The sequence below is a fragment of the Prionailurus viverrinus genome, chromosome X (assembly GCF_022837055.1).
Source record: "Prionailurus viverrinus isolate Anna chromosome X, UM_Priviv_1.0, whole genome shotgun sequence".
Lineage (NCBI taxonomy): Eukaryota > Metazoa > Chordata > Mammalia > Carnivora > Felidae > Prionailurus > Prionailurus viverrinus.
Window position 1 is genome coordinate 82,470,211 of NC_062579.1, and position 13,072 is coordinate 82,483,282.

The 13,072-nt window shown below is 40.1% G+C and overlaps 1 protein-coding gene across 1 annotated transcript in view; it reads right to left on the reverse strand.

The window, feature by feature from the left end:
* Positions 1-11,989: 11,989 nt before the first annotated feature.
* Positions 11,990-13,072, reverse strand: part of GUCY2F (guanylate cyclase 2F, retinal) — an 89,732-nt gene continuing 88,649 nt past the window's right edge. Inside the window, exons 17-18 of the mRNA XM_047844265.1 lie at positions 12,166-12,254; positions 11,990-12,077 (exon numbers count right to left, since the gene is read on the reverse strand). Of these exons, the coding sequence (XP_047700221.1) occupies positions 11,990-12,077; positions 12,166-12,254 (177 nt within the window). The remainder of the gene's footprint in view (positions 12,078-12,165; positions 12,255-13,072) is intronic.

Consider the following 13,072-nt stretch of genomic DNA (forward strand, 5'->3'; position numbering starts at 1 on the left):
TCTATTTATTGGGAACACAAAAAGGAATAAGAAGATGCAAAAACTGTCTATTTGGGGTCCTGTAGGTGGTATATTTAGGTAGATGATAAAGAATGTATATCATTGTCACCAACCATCAAGCTTGACCTGTATTTTTATTAATGCATGTGAAAGCCTTTGCTAAGCTCTTGAGACATTGTGTCAACACTGCCATGAATCATTGAGTTATTCTTGTTGCTATGTTTATGCCAACTACTACTCTTCATATGTATAATCAGACTGCAAATCCTATCTGGTATCAAAATCCCATGACTTACATGAGATAGTAAGGTTAGAAAGACCACTGAAATGATTTACCTTGTTAATCTGTGAGAATCTTGGAGAGATCTAGAAATTTAGACACACTAAATTTAGCCTTTACCTTTTCTATAATCTATAGAAACTGGCATTTCTTTTTTTAAGTTTATTTATTTTGAGAGAGACAGATAGGGTGAGTGGGGGAGGGGCAGAGAGAGAGGGAGAGAAAGAATTCAATGCAGGCTCCAAGCTGCCAGCACAGAGCCTGATGTGGGGCTTGAACTCACAAACTGTGAGATCATGACCTGAGCCGAAACCAAGAGTCAGACGCTCAACCAACTGAGCCACCCAAGCACCCCAGAAGCTGACATTTCTTTACTTCTACAGCTAGTGTTAGGGCCATAAATGCGAGGATAAAGATGTTTTCTTCATGCCTTTAAAGTGTTTTTATTTCAATTTTCTATCTCTTAGCCAAAATTTGTGTCAATAGAGAAGAATGGTAAGATTGGTTACTGAAATATTTACATTTGGCTTTAGAATTTGGGGTTGGATTTTGTTTTAAGAGGTATTCCTCATGCTTAGGGACTTCACACCACAAGCCAAATATTGAAGCTGCATTGCAAAGGGCAGATGTAGAAAGCACTGGGAAGTTTAGCCAGCCCCTCTTTGCTCCTATGTATGCTGAAGATGGCATCTCTCAGAATGATGTATAGAACTAGTCCAAGAAGGGCTTCAGCCTTTCTGCCAGCCTTACTGCCTTTCCTGACCACATCCACCAGCAGGTTTTGCTATAACTATTGTTTCCAAATGTTTTTTTCCAACTCTTGTGGGAAAGTCTATTATGTAAGTTGGAGTAGAAAGGAGAGAGATTGGCTTAATAACAAAAGGGAGTGAAACTGAGTGATTCTGGTAATCTATTTGTCTGTAATGGAGAATTGACTAAACTTCCATATCATGGTGTAATAGGATGAAATATTAACTTAAAAAAATAAGGAAAATTAATTAGTTAATTAGTTAATAATTACATATGTTAACAACTTTCTCCATGTCTCAGTGCATCAAGGAGAGGTTGGTTTTTGTTTTCTTAGATTTTTACCACTCCAAACTCTTCTTCCTGTGTTTGGAAAATTTATTTTTGGCCTTTTGTGATGAAGAATCAAGAAGAGAGACAGCAGGAATACAGGAGAGCCAGGAGGAAAGGATTTAGGCTGACTTCTAAGTCAGTGTACGTAATAAAGTGCTTGGAGGAAGGGGAATATTGAGAAAAGATAATTGTTCTGCCTGAAGGTCCAGAAAAAGTTGGAGGGGGTGATGAATTAAAGAGAAAGACCCTAGATACCTGTGGAATATGATGGAAAAAAAACACAGGAGAAAAAGTGGGATTTCAATGAGTTTCTCTGAATCCCCTTCGTGGTTTTTGATTAGTGTGAGAATATGAATTATTCTGAAATTACTGTTGTTTGCTAGACTCTGTCTTTGACCAAGACACTACTCTGACACTGGTCAACAAGGGTCTTTACTCCATAAAAGTTTCATTAATTTCATAAAATCATCTTTCTCTGACGTTGAATGCCTTGCCCCTGTAGATATGCAATGACACTTCATAGCAGATCTGACAAATTGGCTTTTCCCAGTAGCTAACCATCAAAGCCCTCCCTGAGGCCTAGGCCCTCGTGAGATGCAGTCTGATAGCAATAGCATTATCCCTCATCCCTGACATTTGGTTAGAAATTGTAACTTTCCACAGTGCTTTGACATCAATTTTCTCTTCTTCCATCTTCACGGCATCCCTATGAGGTAGGTAGGACCAGGATGCATATCTCTACTGTCCTTTGCCAGCAAGTAACTGGCAGAGACCACAAATCCTTAGGCTCCTAGCCTCTATTTTTTTTATACCTTCCTCAGGGAATTTAACAATAAATTGTCTGCAATCCAAAGGATAACTTGATACAGGAGATACTTGAGAGCAGATAATGATCATGTTAACTGTCCATTCTTTTAGGTTCTCTGTGCCAGGTCTCTATATTAAGCCTAATCAACAGAAAGCAATTTATCTTAACTATAACATCTTAGCTTTCTGAGGGAAAAAGACTCCTACTGGCTTAAGAAGTGACATTTTAAGGTCTTTTTTTTCCTTTTTCTTTCTTTTTTTTTTTGAAGGGGAAGGAAAGACATTTTCATTTGAAGATTATACCTATATCTTTTGTAAAACCACATTGCCCATTATAATAAACACTACCTATTATACAAGGAATTACATGATAAATTCCTTCTAGAATTCAGTGGCAGGGAAAAAAATCTGTCTAGGCAGATGAACTCATAGGTGTTTTTCTTTTTTGCTTAATAGGCAATCATGTGACTCAATTTTGTTGTTTTCCTCCCTTTTTACCTTAACTGCCAAGAAACTCAGGAGTAAAATTTCATGGTCAAATACAGTGATTTATCATGGGGCTATCTCAAGCTTCTAATTCTGTTTTTTTTTAAGTTTATTTATTTATTTTGAGAGAGAGACAGTGTGCATGCACGAGCGGGTGAGGGGCAGAGAGAGGAGGGAGAGAATCCCAAGGAGGCTCCACACTGTAGCCCAACGCCGAGCTCAATCCCACGACCATGAAATCATGACCTAAGCTGATATCAAGAGTCAGATACTTAACTGACTGAGTCACCCAGGCGCCCCTCTAATTCTGTTTATTATAACTCCTTGTCTACTTTTAACTTGAATTAATCTGATCTGTTTTTATGTGTTCTTAACATTTGAAAATTGCTTAAGTCTATCTTAAGGAGGCATGTTACGAAATCATAGAACCAAAGACTTGAGTGGGAAGGAATCTCAAAAGATCATTTATCCCAATCCTCCATACAATGGTAGAAATATCAGCTACTCTTCCCCAGAACATGACCATTCAGCCTCTGTTTGAATACCCCCAGTAACAGAGAACTCACTATCTTTGAGATCCAAACATTCATTTTTGGACATTTCTGATTACTAGAGTTGTTCCTTATGTTGACCTTAGGCTTCCAGCTTCCATCACTTGATCCAGATTCTATCTCCGGAGGCCACGTAAAACAAAGTGAAACCCTGCTCCCCATGGTATCTTTTCACAGATATCAAGAAAACGATCATGGCCCCTCTTAGTCCCTTAGTCTTAGTATGCAGAGAGGCATAGAAACATTCATTTATTTATTCAACAAATATTGAGTGCCTTCTATATGTGTCAAGCATTTTTCAGAGTACAAAGATGACTCAAACATGATTCCTGCTCTCAAGAGGCTTGTAACATGTATTATTTTCTCTAGACCAAAGTATAACAGAGACAAGTACACAAACAGCTATAAAACAAATTAATATTATATAAACATTAAAGAAGTATAGGTAAAATTATTATAGAAATTCAGAAATATGGACATACCACTAGAGAGAACAAGGAAATCTTTATGGAAGAAGCAGTATTTGACTAGAGTTTCAAGGAAGGGTTGAATTTGGGCCTCTGGTGGTGGGAAGCAGGGGAGCAATTTCAGGTAGAGGGAAAAGTACAAAAAAGGCATGGCATCAGGAAAGGTCAGGGGAAAGAACAAATAATAGGCTTGGGCTAGAGCATAAACTGTAAGAATGATAGAGGACGTTAGAATGGAACCTAACTAAGGAATTTATAAAAGTGTAGAAACATTAAAACTTTTAGAACAGGAAAATTATAAGTCCTGAACTTTAATCACAGAAAAGTGCACTGCAATACAGAGATACAAACAGGGGGAAAAATTACTTCCCAGAAGTAACAAAACCATCTTATCACACTCTTTTGGAATACTATCACTATAAACCATTCAAATAATATTATATGTTCAAATTATAGGCATAAATGAGGATATTCCATATTAATGTTTGTCCTGTGAGGTCAGTACCTAAGCCAACCCAAATCTGACCAATGGAGCAGGTTCTACAGACTCACAATCATCTCAAGAAATTGACTCTAGATTGCTCCTGGACTGAGGAATACCCAAAAGAACAAGTATGTCTTGCTTCTTAACCACACTAAAAATGTCCCCATGAAGTTAATATACTGCCATTTATAAAGAACTTAACTCCATCAGCTAGCCCCCTAAACGGCTCCCAGAAATTGCTTGGAGCAACTGCTTTTCCTTTGATTTCTCATTCCCGGAAGGCATGATCATGGGAAGTTTACCTTGGACTATTCCACATGATGGGCTCAGTCACCCCTGAAAACAGCTGAAATCAGTGAACACAGGAGCAAAGTACCTATCTAGCTATCCTATACTCACTGGGTATACAACTGTCCCCACAACTCAGATTTCATGGCTCTGGAGGATAAAGGTGGTGTCAACAATAGTAATCTGAATTAGTTCTAAATTCTAATCTTGCTTTGAAGTTTGTGAGCTTAGTTCTCCTCTGACTTCTCTCACTATATACTGGAGCTCTTATTTGGATGATGGGCAACAGTGAAAATATTCTTTTTTTTTTATTTTTATTTTTTTTATTTTTTTTTCAACGTTTATTTATTTTTGGGACAGAGAGAGACAGAGCATGAACGGGGGAAGGGCAGAGAGAGAGGGAGACACAGAATCGGAAACAGGCTCCAGGCTCTGAGCCATCCGCCCAGAGCCCGACGCGGGGCTCGAACTCACAGACCGCAAGATCGTGACCTGGCTGAAGTCGGACGCTTAACCGACTGCGCCACCCAGGCGCCCCAACAGTGAAAATATTCTTAAGATATCCTCTCAAGTTAGGCCTCTTCTCAGGTATTTCTGAGACTAAATTGATAAATGGAACTAAGACCATGTGTTATAAACTATAAGTGAATCCATAAGCCTGGGAATAATTGGAGGTTTGTTTTCCATACATTTGGGCTAAATCAACTTGGGAATATTTATAGCTATGGATAAGATCCTGTTTGGTAGAGGTGATCTAGTGACCAAGGAACCTGCAATCTTTTCTCTCTCTCTCTCTCTGGATTGTGATGTCACAGAGTCACCAACTCAAAACACTGTAAACCAAAATATGCCTGCCAAGCTTGTGCCCACATGCATGGTTAGAGGTCTTATCCCAGGATCTCTAAGAAGTGTTCCTAAGTGTCAGGGGTTGTCCTTGATAACTCAGATCTCTTTTTGACTTTGGTAAGAGCAGTTCCTCTTCTAACTAGATGGTGATCATAAGAAGATGACTTCTCTTCTCCGGACCCCAATACCCTACCTTTCAACAGGGTTGATGATCTCCAAGCCCTTCCAGCTCTATGATTCTATGTGCAGATTTATTTGCTTGGAATTAGATCACCTTTGAAAAATTCTTAATGGCATCTGGAGCCACTCTAATTTGCAGTGAGGCAAAGTGAGAATATAAATTAATGGCCACCTCTATTCTCAATGCCGCTTTGGAAAAGGTCCACTACTGCTTGCTTGCAGTAAATCTGAACTGGAAAAGAGGTGAGATAGCAGGGTTTTTTACAAACCCTCCAGAGAAACCCAAGCAATACACAAACAACAGATATATGATGTATTATTTAAAGTAACTTATGTCTGTGTCTGTGGTCTACTTATCAATTATCTTGACCTGAAAAGATGGCACAGACCAGAGAAGGGGTAAGAGAGAATTCTATTACAGAGTTTCCACTATTTTAATGGGCCAGAAGCAACCAACCAGATGGGAAATGTGCTTGATTAGGTCAACCAGCTTTAACTGGAAAATAAAATGGTCAATCCATTGTGGCCTTTCATCTAATTAATGCTTACTTGATTCAACCAGGTGTTTAAGTTACATCCAATTGTTTGATGTCACATAGATGTGACCTCCCAGTGCACGAAGTATTACCATTTGGCTGTTTGCCACATCCCACTCCTTGCAAGTTGATTCCACTTGGATTAGAGACAGGAATGTGGTGAGATGAGTACCTTGGTAATAAAGTTGTTTGTACTAAGACTAAGACAAGGTAGACAGAATGGGAGTCCTGGGGACAACAGTTTTTGGTAGAGTAGCTTTATGTAGTAAACCAAGTTATGGCTCTCTGATGAGGTATAACCGTCTGCTATCTCCTCCTACTTACCTATGCCAAGTGAAATAAGGAATAAGTGGATCACTGAAAGCTGCCCAAATTTGAAACTGATTCATCCTCTACACCAAAAGTATGGATTAACAAGGCCAGCAATAAAAGTATAATGGACTAATTTGAGAATCAGCTGACTTAAGGTATCATTTGGCTGAGTGGATGTTATAACATGCAGTAATGTATGAAGTTGAGCCCAAACAAGGAAAAATTAGAATAAAAGATCTAAAGAGAATTTGAGCAATTTAAATTTCCTATAAACCTTTCTGTGTTTTCTAAATTTTCTACAATGAACCTGTATTGCCATTGAGATCAGGAAGAAAAAAATCTAAAGGGACTTAATGCCTCATGGGATGATCAAATTGTTAAATTACATGGTAAAGTACAGAAAAACCTCAAATAAGCACAACCCAGTTTGCAATTCATTAGTATTTGTCTTTCTTTTTCCAATAATCTATTTTGAAAAGCGGAAAATCACAAGAAAACAAGGAGATATAATGAAACAAATTCAAATCTGTTTCAAAAAATACATTGTTTAAATTGTTTTCTAAATATTTTGTTTTGTACAAGGAATATAAGCTAGAAAAGAGCTGTGAGGGAAAAAATCATTTAGGTCCCTCTTAACCACCAACTCAAGCCATTGTGCTAGTAGCAACAGGTGAAGAGAGAAATAATCAGTAGTATATAAGAAGTAGGCTTGACTCCACTAAGTCAAATGGATCATGGGAGTAGAGAGTGTTTATCTTCTCCACAGATAATTAAAATGCTAAGGCAGATTAAAGGAAGCTTAGTTTTGGTCAATGCAGAAGGCTTTAATGAAACAGAACCTGGGAAAGGATGGAGTGGTTTTAGATAGGGGTTCATGACAGAATCAAACAAAGGAAGACGTGATTGTGCATGAGACAGGATTAGTAGGCTATAAAAGGTAGGTTTGGTTGACACACCAGACTTGTGAAATACCAAAGAGGGAAATAGGGGACAGGATCAGACAGAGAGCTAATGGATCACCCTCAGTGGGTCTTGTTGCTCAATATTTTGCAGGCCTAGGCCTGGGACTATAGTTCCTGGGCTAAAGGATTGGACTGTGTTTGGGAGAATCCTGATCCTTGAAGCCTATAGGTGCAGCCCCATTCCCCTCCCTCATCCTCAATGATCCTTCTATTCATACTAGAGGGCAGTGCCACCTCCTCTAAGAGAAGTGAAGTCCTGTTTTTGACTTGGCATTTTTCTTGGAAACTTCCCTTAGACCTTGTCTCTCTAAAATCCTTAAATGCTCAGCTTTTGACTGAGACCTTTGCCACAGGTAGAGGATGATATTTCATGTCTCCCTCTGCCATGTCTAGAAAAAAGAATTAGAAACTCTGATCAAGGAAGCTGAAAGGCACCTTCAGCCTTTTCTGCATCCTTTTGAACAGCTTTAGCATAGTAAATAGACTACCTTAGGGTGAGAGAGGTTAAGCTCCTGTGAAGAGTCCAAGGGTGCTTTGACTGAAAGTGGAGGGGAAACTGCTGGGAAGAACTTTTGACTTTAAGCCTAGATTCAGGGTGAGTTGATAATGGAAAAAATTAAATATGAGTGAGAAAGGTATCAAATTATACCTCGGGCATTTCTTAAAAAAAATCTTGTTCTAAAAGAATTAACTGCTTTACTGGCTGATATGTTTGAGTTCAGCTGTTTTAATAGATTATTTTTTACAATAAAAGGGAGGAAAAGTTTGCTTAACTATTTTAAACATGCCTGTGACTTAAGTCTTATTGTTTTGGTCCATGTGATTGTGGCAAGCCATTGCCAATAACCCCTTGAAAGTAGAATTTGGAAAACTAAAAGCACAAAGTAAAAACAAATGTTCAAAGGGATTTATTTTAGGGGCCAGGGTAGGGGCTTGAAAGGCACGGTGGACAGGGGAAGGGAGAAAAAGAACAAAACAAACGGAATTGCTCAATTCAATCCACTATTTCTATATCTTTCATCCTGACAGTATCTCCTACATCTCTTCCTTTCACGTTCAGAATATAACCCTGAGGCCCAGTAAGATGCTCACCTATCTAGCAAGGACAATTCAATTATGTTCCTTAAACTCCCCTTACTTAGACAGGAAAAGAGACCATGACAATTGTGGAAAGAGTTTGAATAATAAGCAATAAGAAAACAAAAGAACTTCTTCTTATCCCTGAATTATTCAAACAACACAATTAACCAGACTCTTCTCCTCCCCCCTATTCCCTAGGCATTCCAGTCAACTGAGGTCACAGTAGACTGTGGATTCAGATGTATGTTTGCTGGAAGATTTTTTTTCCTGGCACTAATCTCATAGTATCCGAGTTATAAATTATGCTCATTAAATACTTTCTAGAGATTCAAATGAAATGAAAAAGAAAACAAAGTGCCTCCTACTTTTTTTCTGTGAAAATATAGACCTTCTTATCTTAGTCCAAGTTGGGCCTGTTATTTTGGAATGACTAAACTTGGAGGTAGGTGGTTCTCTCCCCTTCCTTAAGGTTCACATCCATTGCAGTTTACATTCAAGTGGCCTTTTTGGTGATAGCTGTGTAATGAACAAAACTTATTAAATTTACTTCCCAGGAGCCCCCCTCACAATGGAATTAGGCTTAAATAACCCTGTAGACTGGTCATCCTCAGAGATATAGTCATTCACTAATTTCTTGCCCAGGAAGAACAATTTGTTGAACTGGAGTGAGCTCTTCCATTGCCTCACCAAGAGAAGATTCTAATCTTGCAGCCCTTCACTTCTGGGTGGGAGAAAGAGAAAACAGTAAGTATACCTTCTCCATCCTAGGCCTTTCACAGGATTTCAATATGAATGATTCTAAGCCACACAACGCCACTCTACAAGAAGAGCTTACAAATTACTAAACTTTCCTGGATCACTGAAAAAATAAACATTATTATATTTGTCAGGTTTGCCTAACTAGATGTTGCTATTTATAAGGGTTTTTTTTTTACAAATTTAACAAAAAAAGGGGGCATGTTAATATATAAGTAATCTTCAACTTACTGATGAGATGTGTCCTGAACATTTATAAGTCAATGATTTGGAACTTGGAATGCCTTGCTCCATAGAAACTGTGTTATATATGTGGTGGTCAAGTTTCTGGGCCAGTCTACAAAGGCTGATTTAACCCACATGGAGCAGTTACATTAGAGCTCTGGCAGAGGTCCTAGGTCCTGAGAGCAGAAGGAAAAGCATGCTTTCTTCCTATTATTTGGGTCCAAAGAAAACCCAGAGCAAAGGTTTAAAAGTGGGGTAATCTAAACTGACTTTTCCACTCTCATACTTGTTTTCACTCTTCTCCCATCTCCCAGGGATCCATTGCTCTTGTCCCAAAACCTCCACTATGACCTTCCTTCTTTTCTTCATAACTGCCAAACTTCCTCATTTCTCCTGGTCCCAACCAAAATGAAAGTTACAAGTTCTCCTGAACATCCAGCTCAGTTCACTTCCACTCTGATATGAGTGATTAGTCCTCCCTTGCCCTCCAAAAGGTACATCTATGATTGAAAGGGTCATTAACCCCAAATGAAGCCCAGTTGGTGAAATTTTAGGGAAAGTAACCAGATGAAGTGATAACCTTTAGGAAGGTTTGGAAAGTGGTGGATATTTGGGGACATGAGGAAGGAGATACTGGGTAGACATCAGGGCCTTGCCTGAGAGGCAGCCACTGCAGTCAGTTCACCAAAGCTGTGTCCCTGTCACAGCATCTCTTTTTCCTTCCTGTATGACCCCAGAGGGCTCTCTAAAGGTTTCAAAATTTCCCCTAACAGCTCCCATGACAGCAACAGCATATGAGAGATAGTCATTGGTGTTGTGGGTCTTTTGCAAGTTGGATTTGTCTCATTATGAGTCAGCCTAAAAATTCATAGAACATTAGCAACATTGTGGAATAGGTGATGTTACTGGATTACATCAACATAGGACATTTAATGAGAGATGTGAGATGTCTGAGAGCTCTTGGAATTAGGGCAAGCCTTCTGATATTTGTCAAGGGTACTCTTCTTGAGGATTTTTGTGATTTGCAAAGCCTGCCAAGGCCACTGTGGTCAATTAACATGTTGATTAAAGTATAAGTGCTAATGAGGCTAAGACCAGAGGTCAAATCCACTTTGGGGCCAATTGGCTTCAATCTGTTCCATATACTCACAGTCCACAGAAGCTTGCCCTCTGTCAAGGGGGTCCAGATGAGTGTGTATAAATTGCCTAAGTCACATCCATCTGCAGTGCTGGGGAAGCATTAGAAAGCACACAGCCAATGATGGTGAGTCAGCTGCAGTGTCTTCTGCAAATTCCAACACATTCTTAGGAATGGATAGGTTCTTACACAGTACTTGCAATGCCTATGCCACCCTACCAAAGGGGAAACCCTTCAAGAGCTTCCAAAAACTCGCCTGCTGTGAGAGAAAGAGAGGCAGAGAAAGAGACTGTGTGTCTATGTGTATTTGTGTGTTTCCTTCCCTACAGGAAAGAACGTTCCTGGAAATTAGGTGAATGTGTGTCCCAGCTGCCTATCTACTTGTATTTACCAATAGGAAAAAACAGAGCCAAGGTCCAGGATTGCAGGATTGCAGGATCCTCCATTTTGCAGGATTGCAAGGGGTGTTACAGGGAGCTTCAGCCACAGACTCAGTACAGAAGCCTTTCTGGAGCATTATGACTTATAGAGGGTACCTGTGATAGTTGCAGAAATGAAGATGCACTGGGTTTCCTTGGGAGAGAAAGAGTTATAGAGATCTGACAAAGTCAATAGAGGCTAATGGGAAAATAGGAGGTATGTGGATGCATTTGGTAGTTGCTGCTACAATTGTGATTATTCTGAAACATGCTAAGAAACAAAGGAGCAGGAATGTGTGGAGATACCCTAATGTTTACTTTAAAAGCTTGTGATTTCCAAAAATATGTGGAGGGAGAAATGAGTACTAGGGTCAAATTCTCCATAAAAGAGAAAATAAGAAAGAACGATAGAGAAGGGATGCTGATAGGAGCCCCAGAAGGCAACAGATTCCTCAAAGATAAATATATGGGGAGAATTCTTGATAATTAGTCTGTTGTTGCTACTGGAATCGTACCGTTCTAGTAGGGGAGGAGGGATGGGGGAAATGGTCCTGAATTCAAGCCAGGCAGTCAAGGTGTAACCAGTCTTATTTTGGTTGGCAATGCCAACCTCAGAAGCGCTCAAGCATGCCACCAGAGGAAATGACATAACATCCCCTCAAAGATGGTCTCGCCAATGGATCCTGGGGAAATAAGATCATCATAATATTGCTGTGTTGCTTAGATAGATGTGAATCTACAAAGACCTGAAGTGGCTCATCATGTGGTCCAGGTACTCAACAATGAAACAGACAGGTGCACCTGCCTGATTAACTGGATAACGAGGCCAGCTTTGACATTCAAATATGTTATCAGTGCGGGAGGCAAAGGTCTCTCTCAGGAACAGGGCAGCTGACCTCCCTCAGATGCAGCTTGCTCTGCAACAGGCCTCCCGACTAGGTTTTTGCTCAACTCAGTGGAGCTTGGAAATTCACCAACTCCGTCACACTCTGCCAACCGAGTGTAGGCTGAGACTGGCACCCATGCCAAAGAGAGCCCCAGCGTTGAAAATTTGGCAAGCTCCCGTGCTCTGTTTTCCTGCTGGCCATTACCTTATGGCTTGTTTCTCACCAGCTGCCTTTCTGCTTTTCTTCTTTGGAAGGCTGCAATCTCCACTGGTTGCAGGCCATGGCCTACTTGCCTGTGGGGCAGGAAAGACACAAAAATAGTGAACAGAGTGAAGCAGAGCCAGCATGGGAAGACTCTAATTAAGCCAAAACTCTACTTACCCATCTTTGCCCACTGGTGGGGGCACAGGAAGAGGTTTTGTGAAGCCTTTTTTTCCAACCAGCCAGAAGGTCTCTTCTGTGCCTTTGCCCTTATTATAGAAAATACACAAAATCTTAAACACACTATAACTGATTTTCCTAAAGATGTCCTTATGGTCAATGGGGTAGAAGCACTTAGTTTGGTTCAGAAATTGCCTCTGCTTTCCCCTGTCACCACTCCCTGGAGTCTTCCTTCCTACACAGCTTCCTTGCTATTTATACCTGAGGCTCAGGCATGCTCCATAAGCTGACAGAGCATGCAAGTGAAAAGTGAACACCACTACAAGCTGTCATCCAGATGTTTTGTCTACCCACTGCCACATAGCTCCATCTTTGGGATGTGTGGCTCTTTGGCTTCATAGTAACCAAACTTCTGAATGCTGAATTCATGATTTTGTTTCTCATTTCTGCCATTATGTTTTCGCATTAGGCATCCTGTTGTCTTTCATATCTAGAGTACATATATTCAGAGTCTACCTCCCCAAAGTACTTGCCATCCAAAGGCTCTCACAAAACCCCAAAAATGGAATAGAAATGGAAAGCAGGATGTGCAACTTTAAAGACCAGGGCATCCTGGCTGCTATGAGATGTCTACATTTCTGTAGTGTTCTTTTCTTCTTGCAAAGGCATTCTTACAGGTAGAGAGAGACCCCAGGGAGGCTTCCATCTACAGCCCAATTCCTTGGTTGTCAAGAACCATGGGTCTGAGAAGAGAAAGAGGGTGTAAACTCCAGCTGATCACCCGAGAGCCTATGTGATGACCTCAGAGGAGCCAAATTTTCTGCCTCTGCTTTGCCCTCTCCTCTTTCCAATAAACCCTCCTCTTTGTGTTTCACTCTCCTCCTTTCAATTCTCTTTTGTCTGTTTT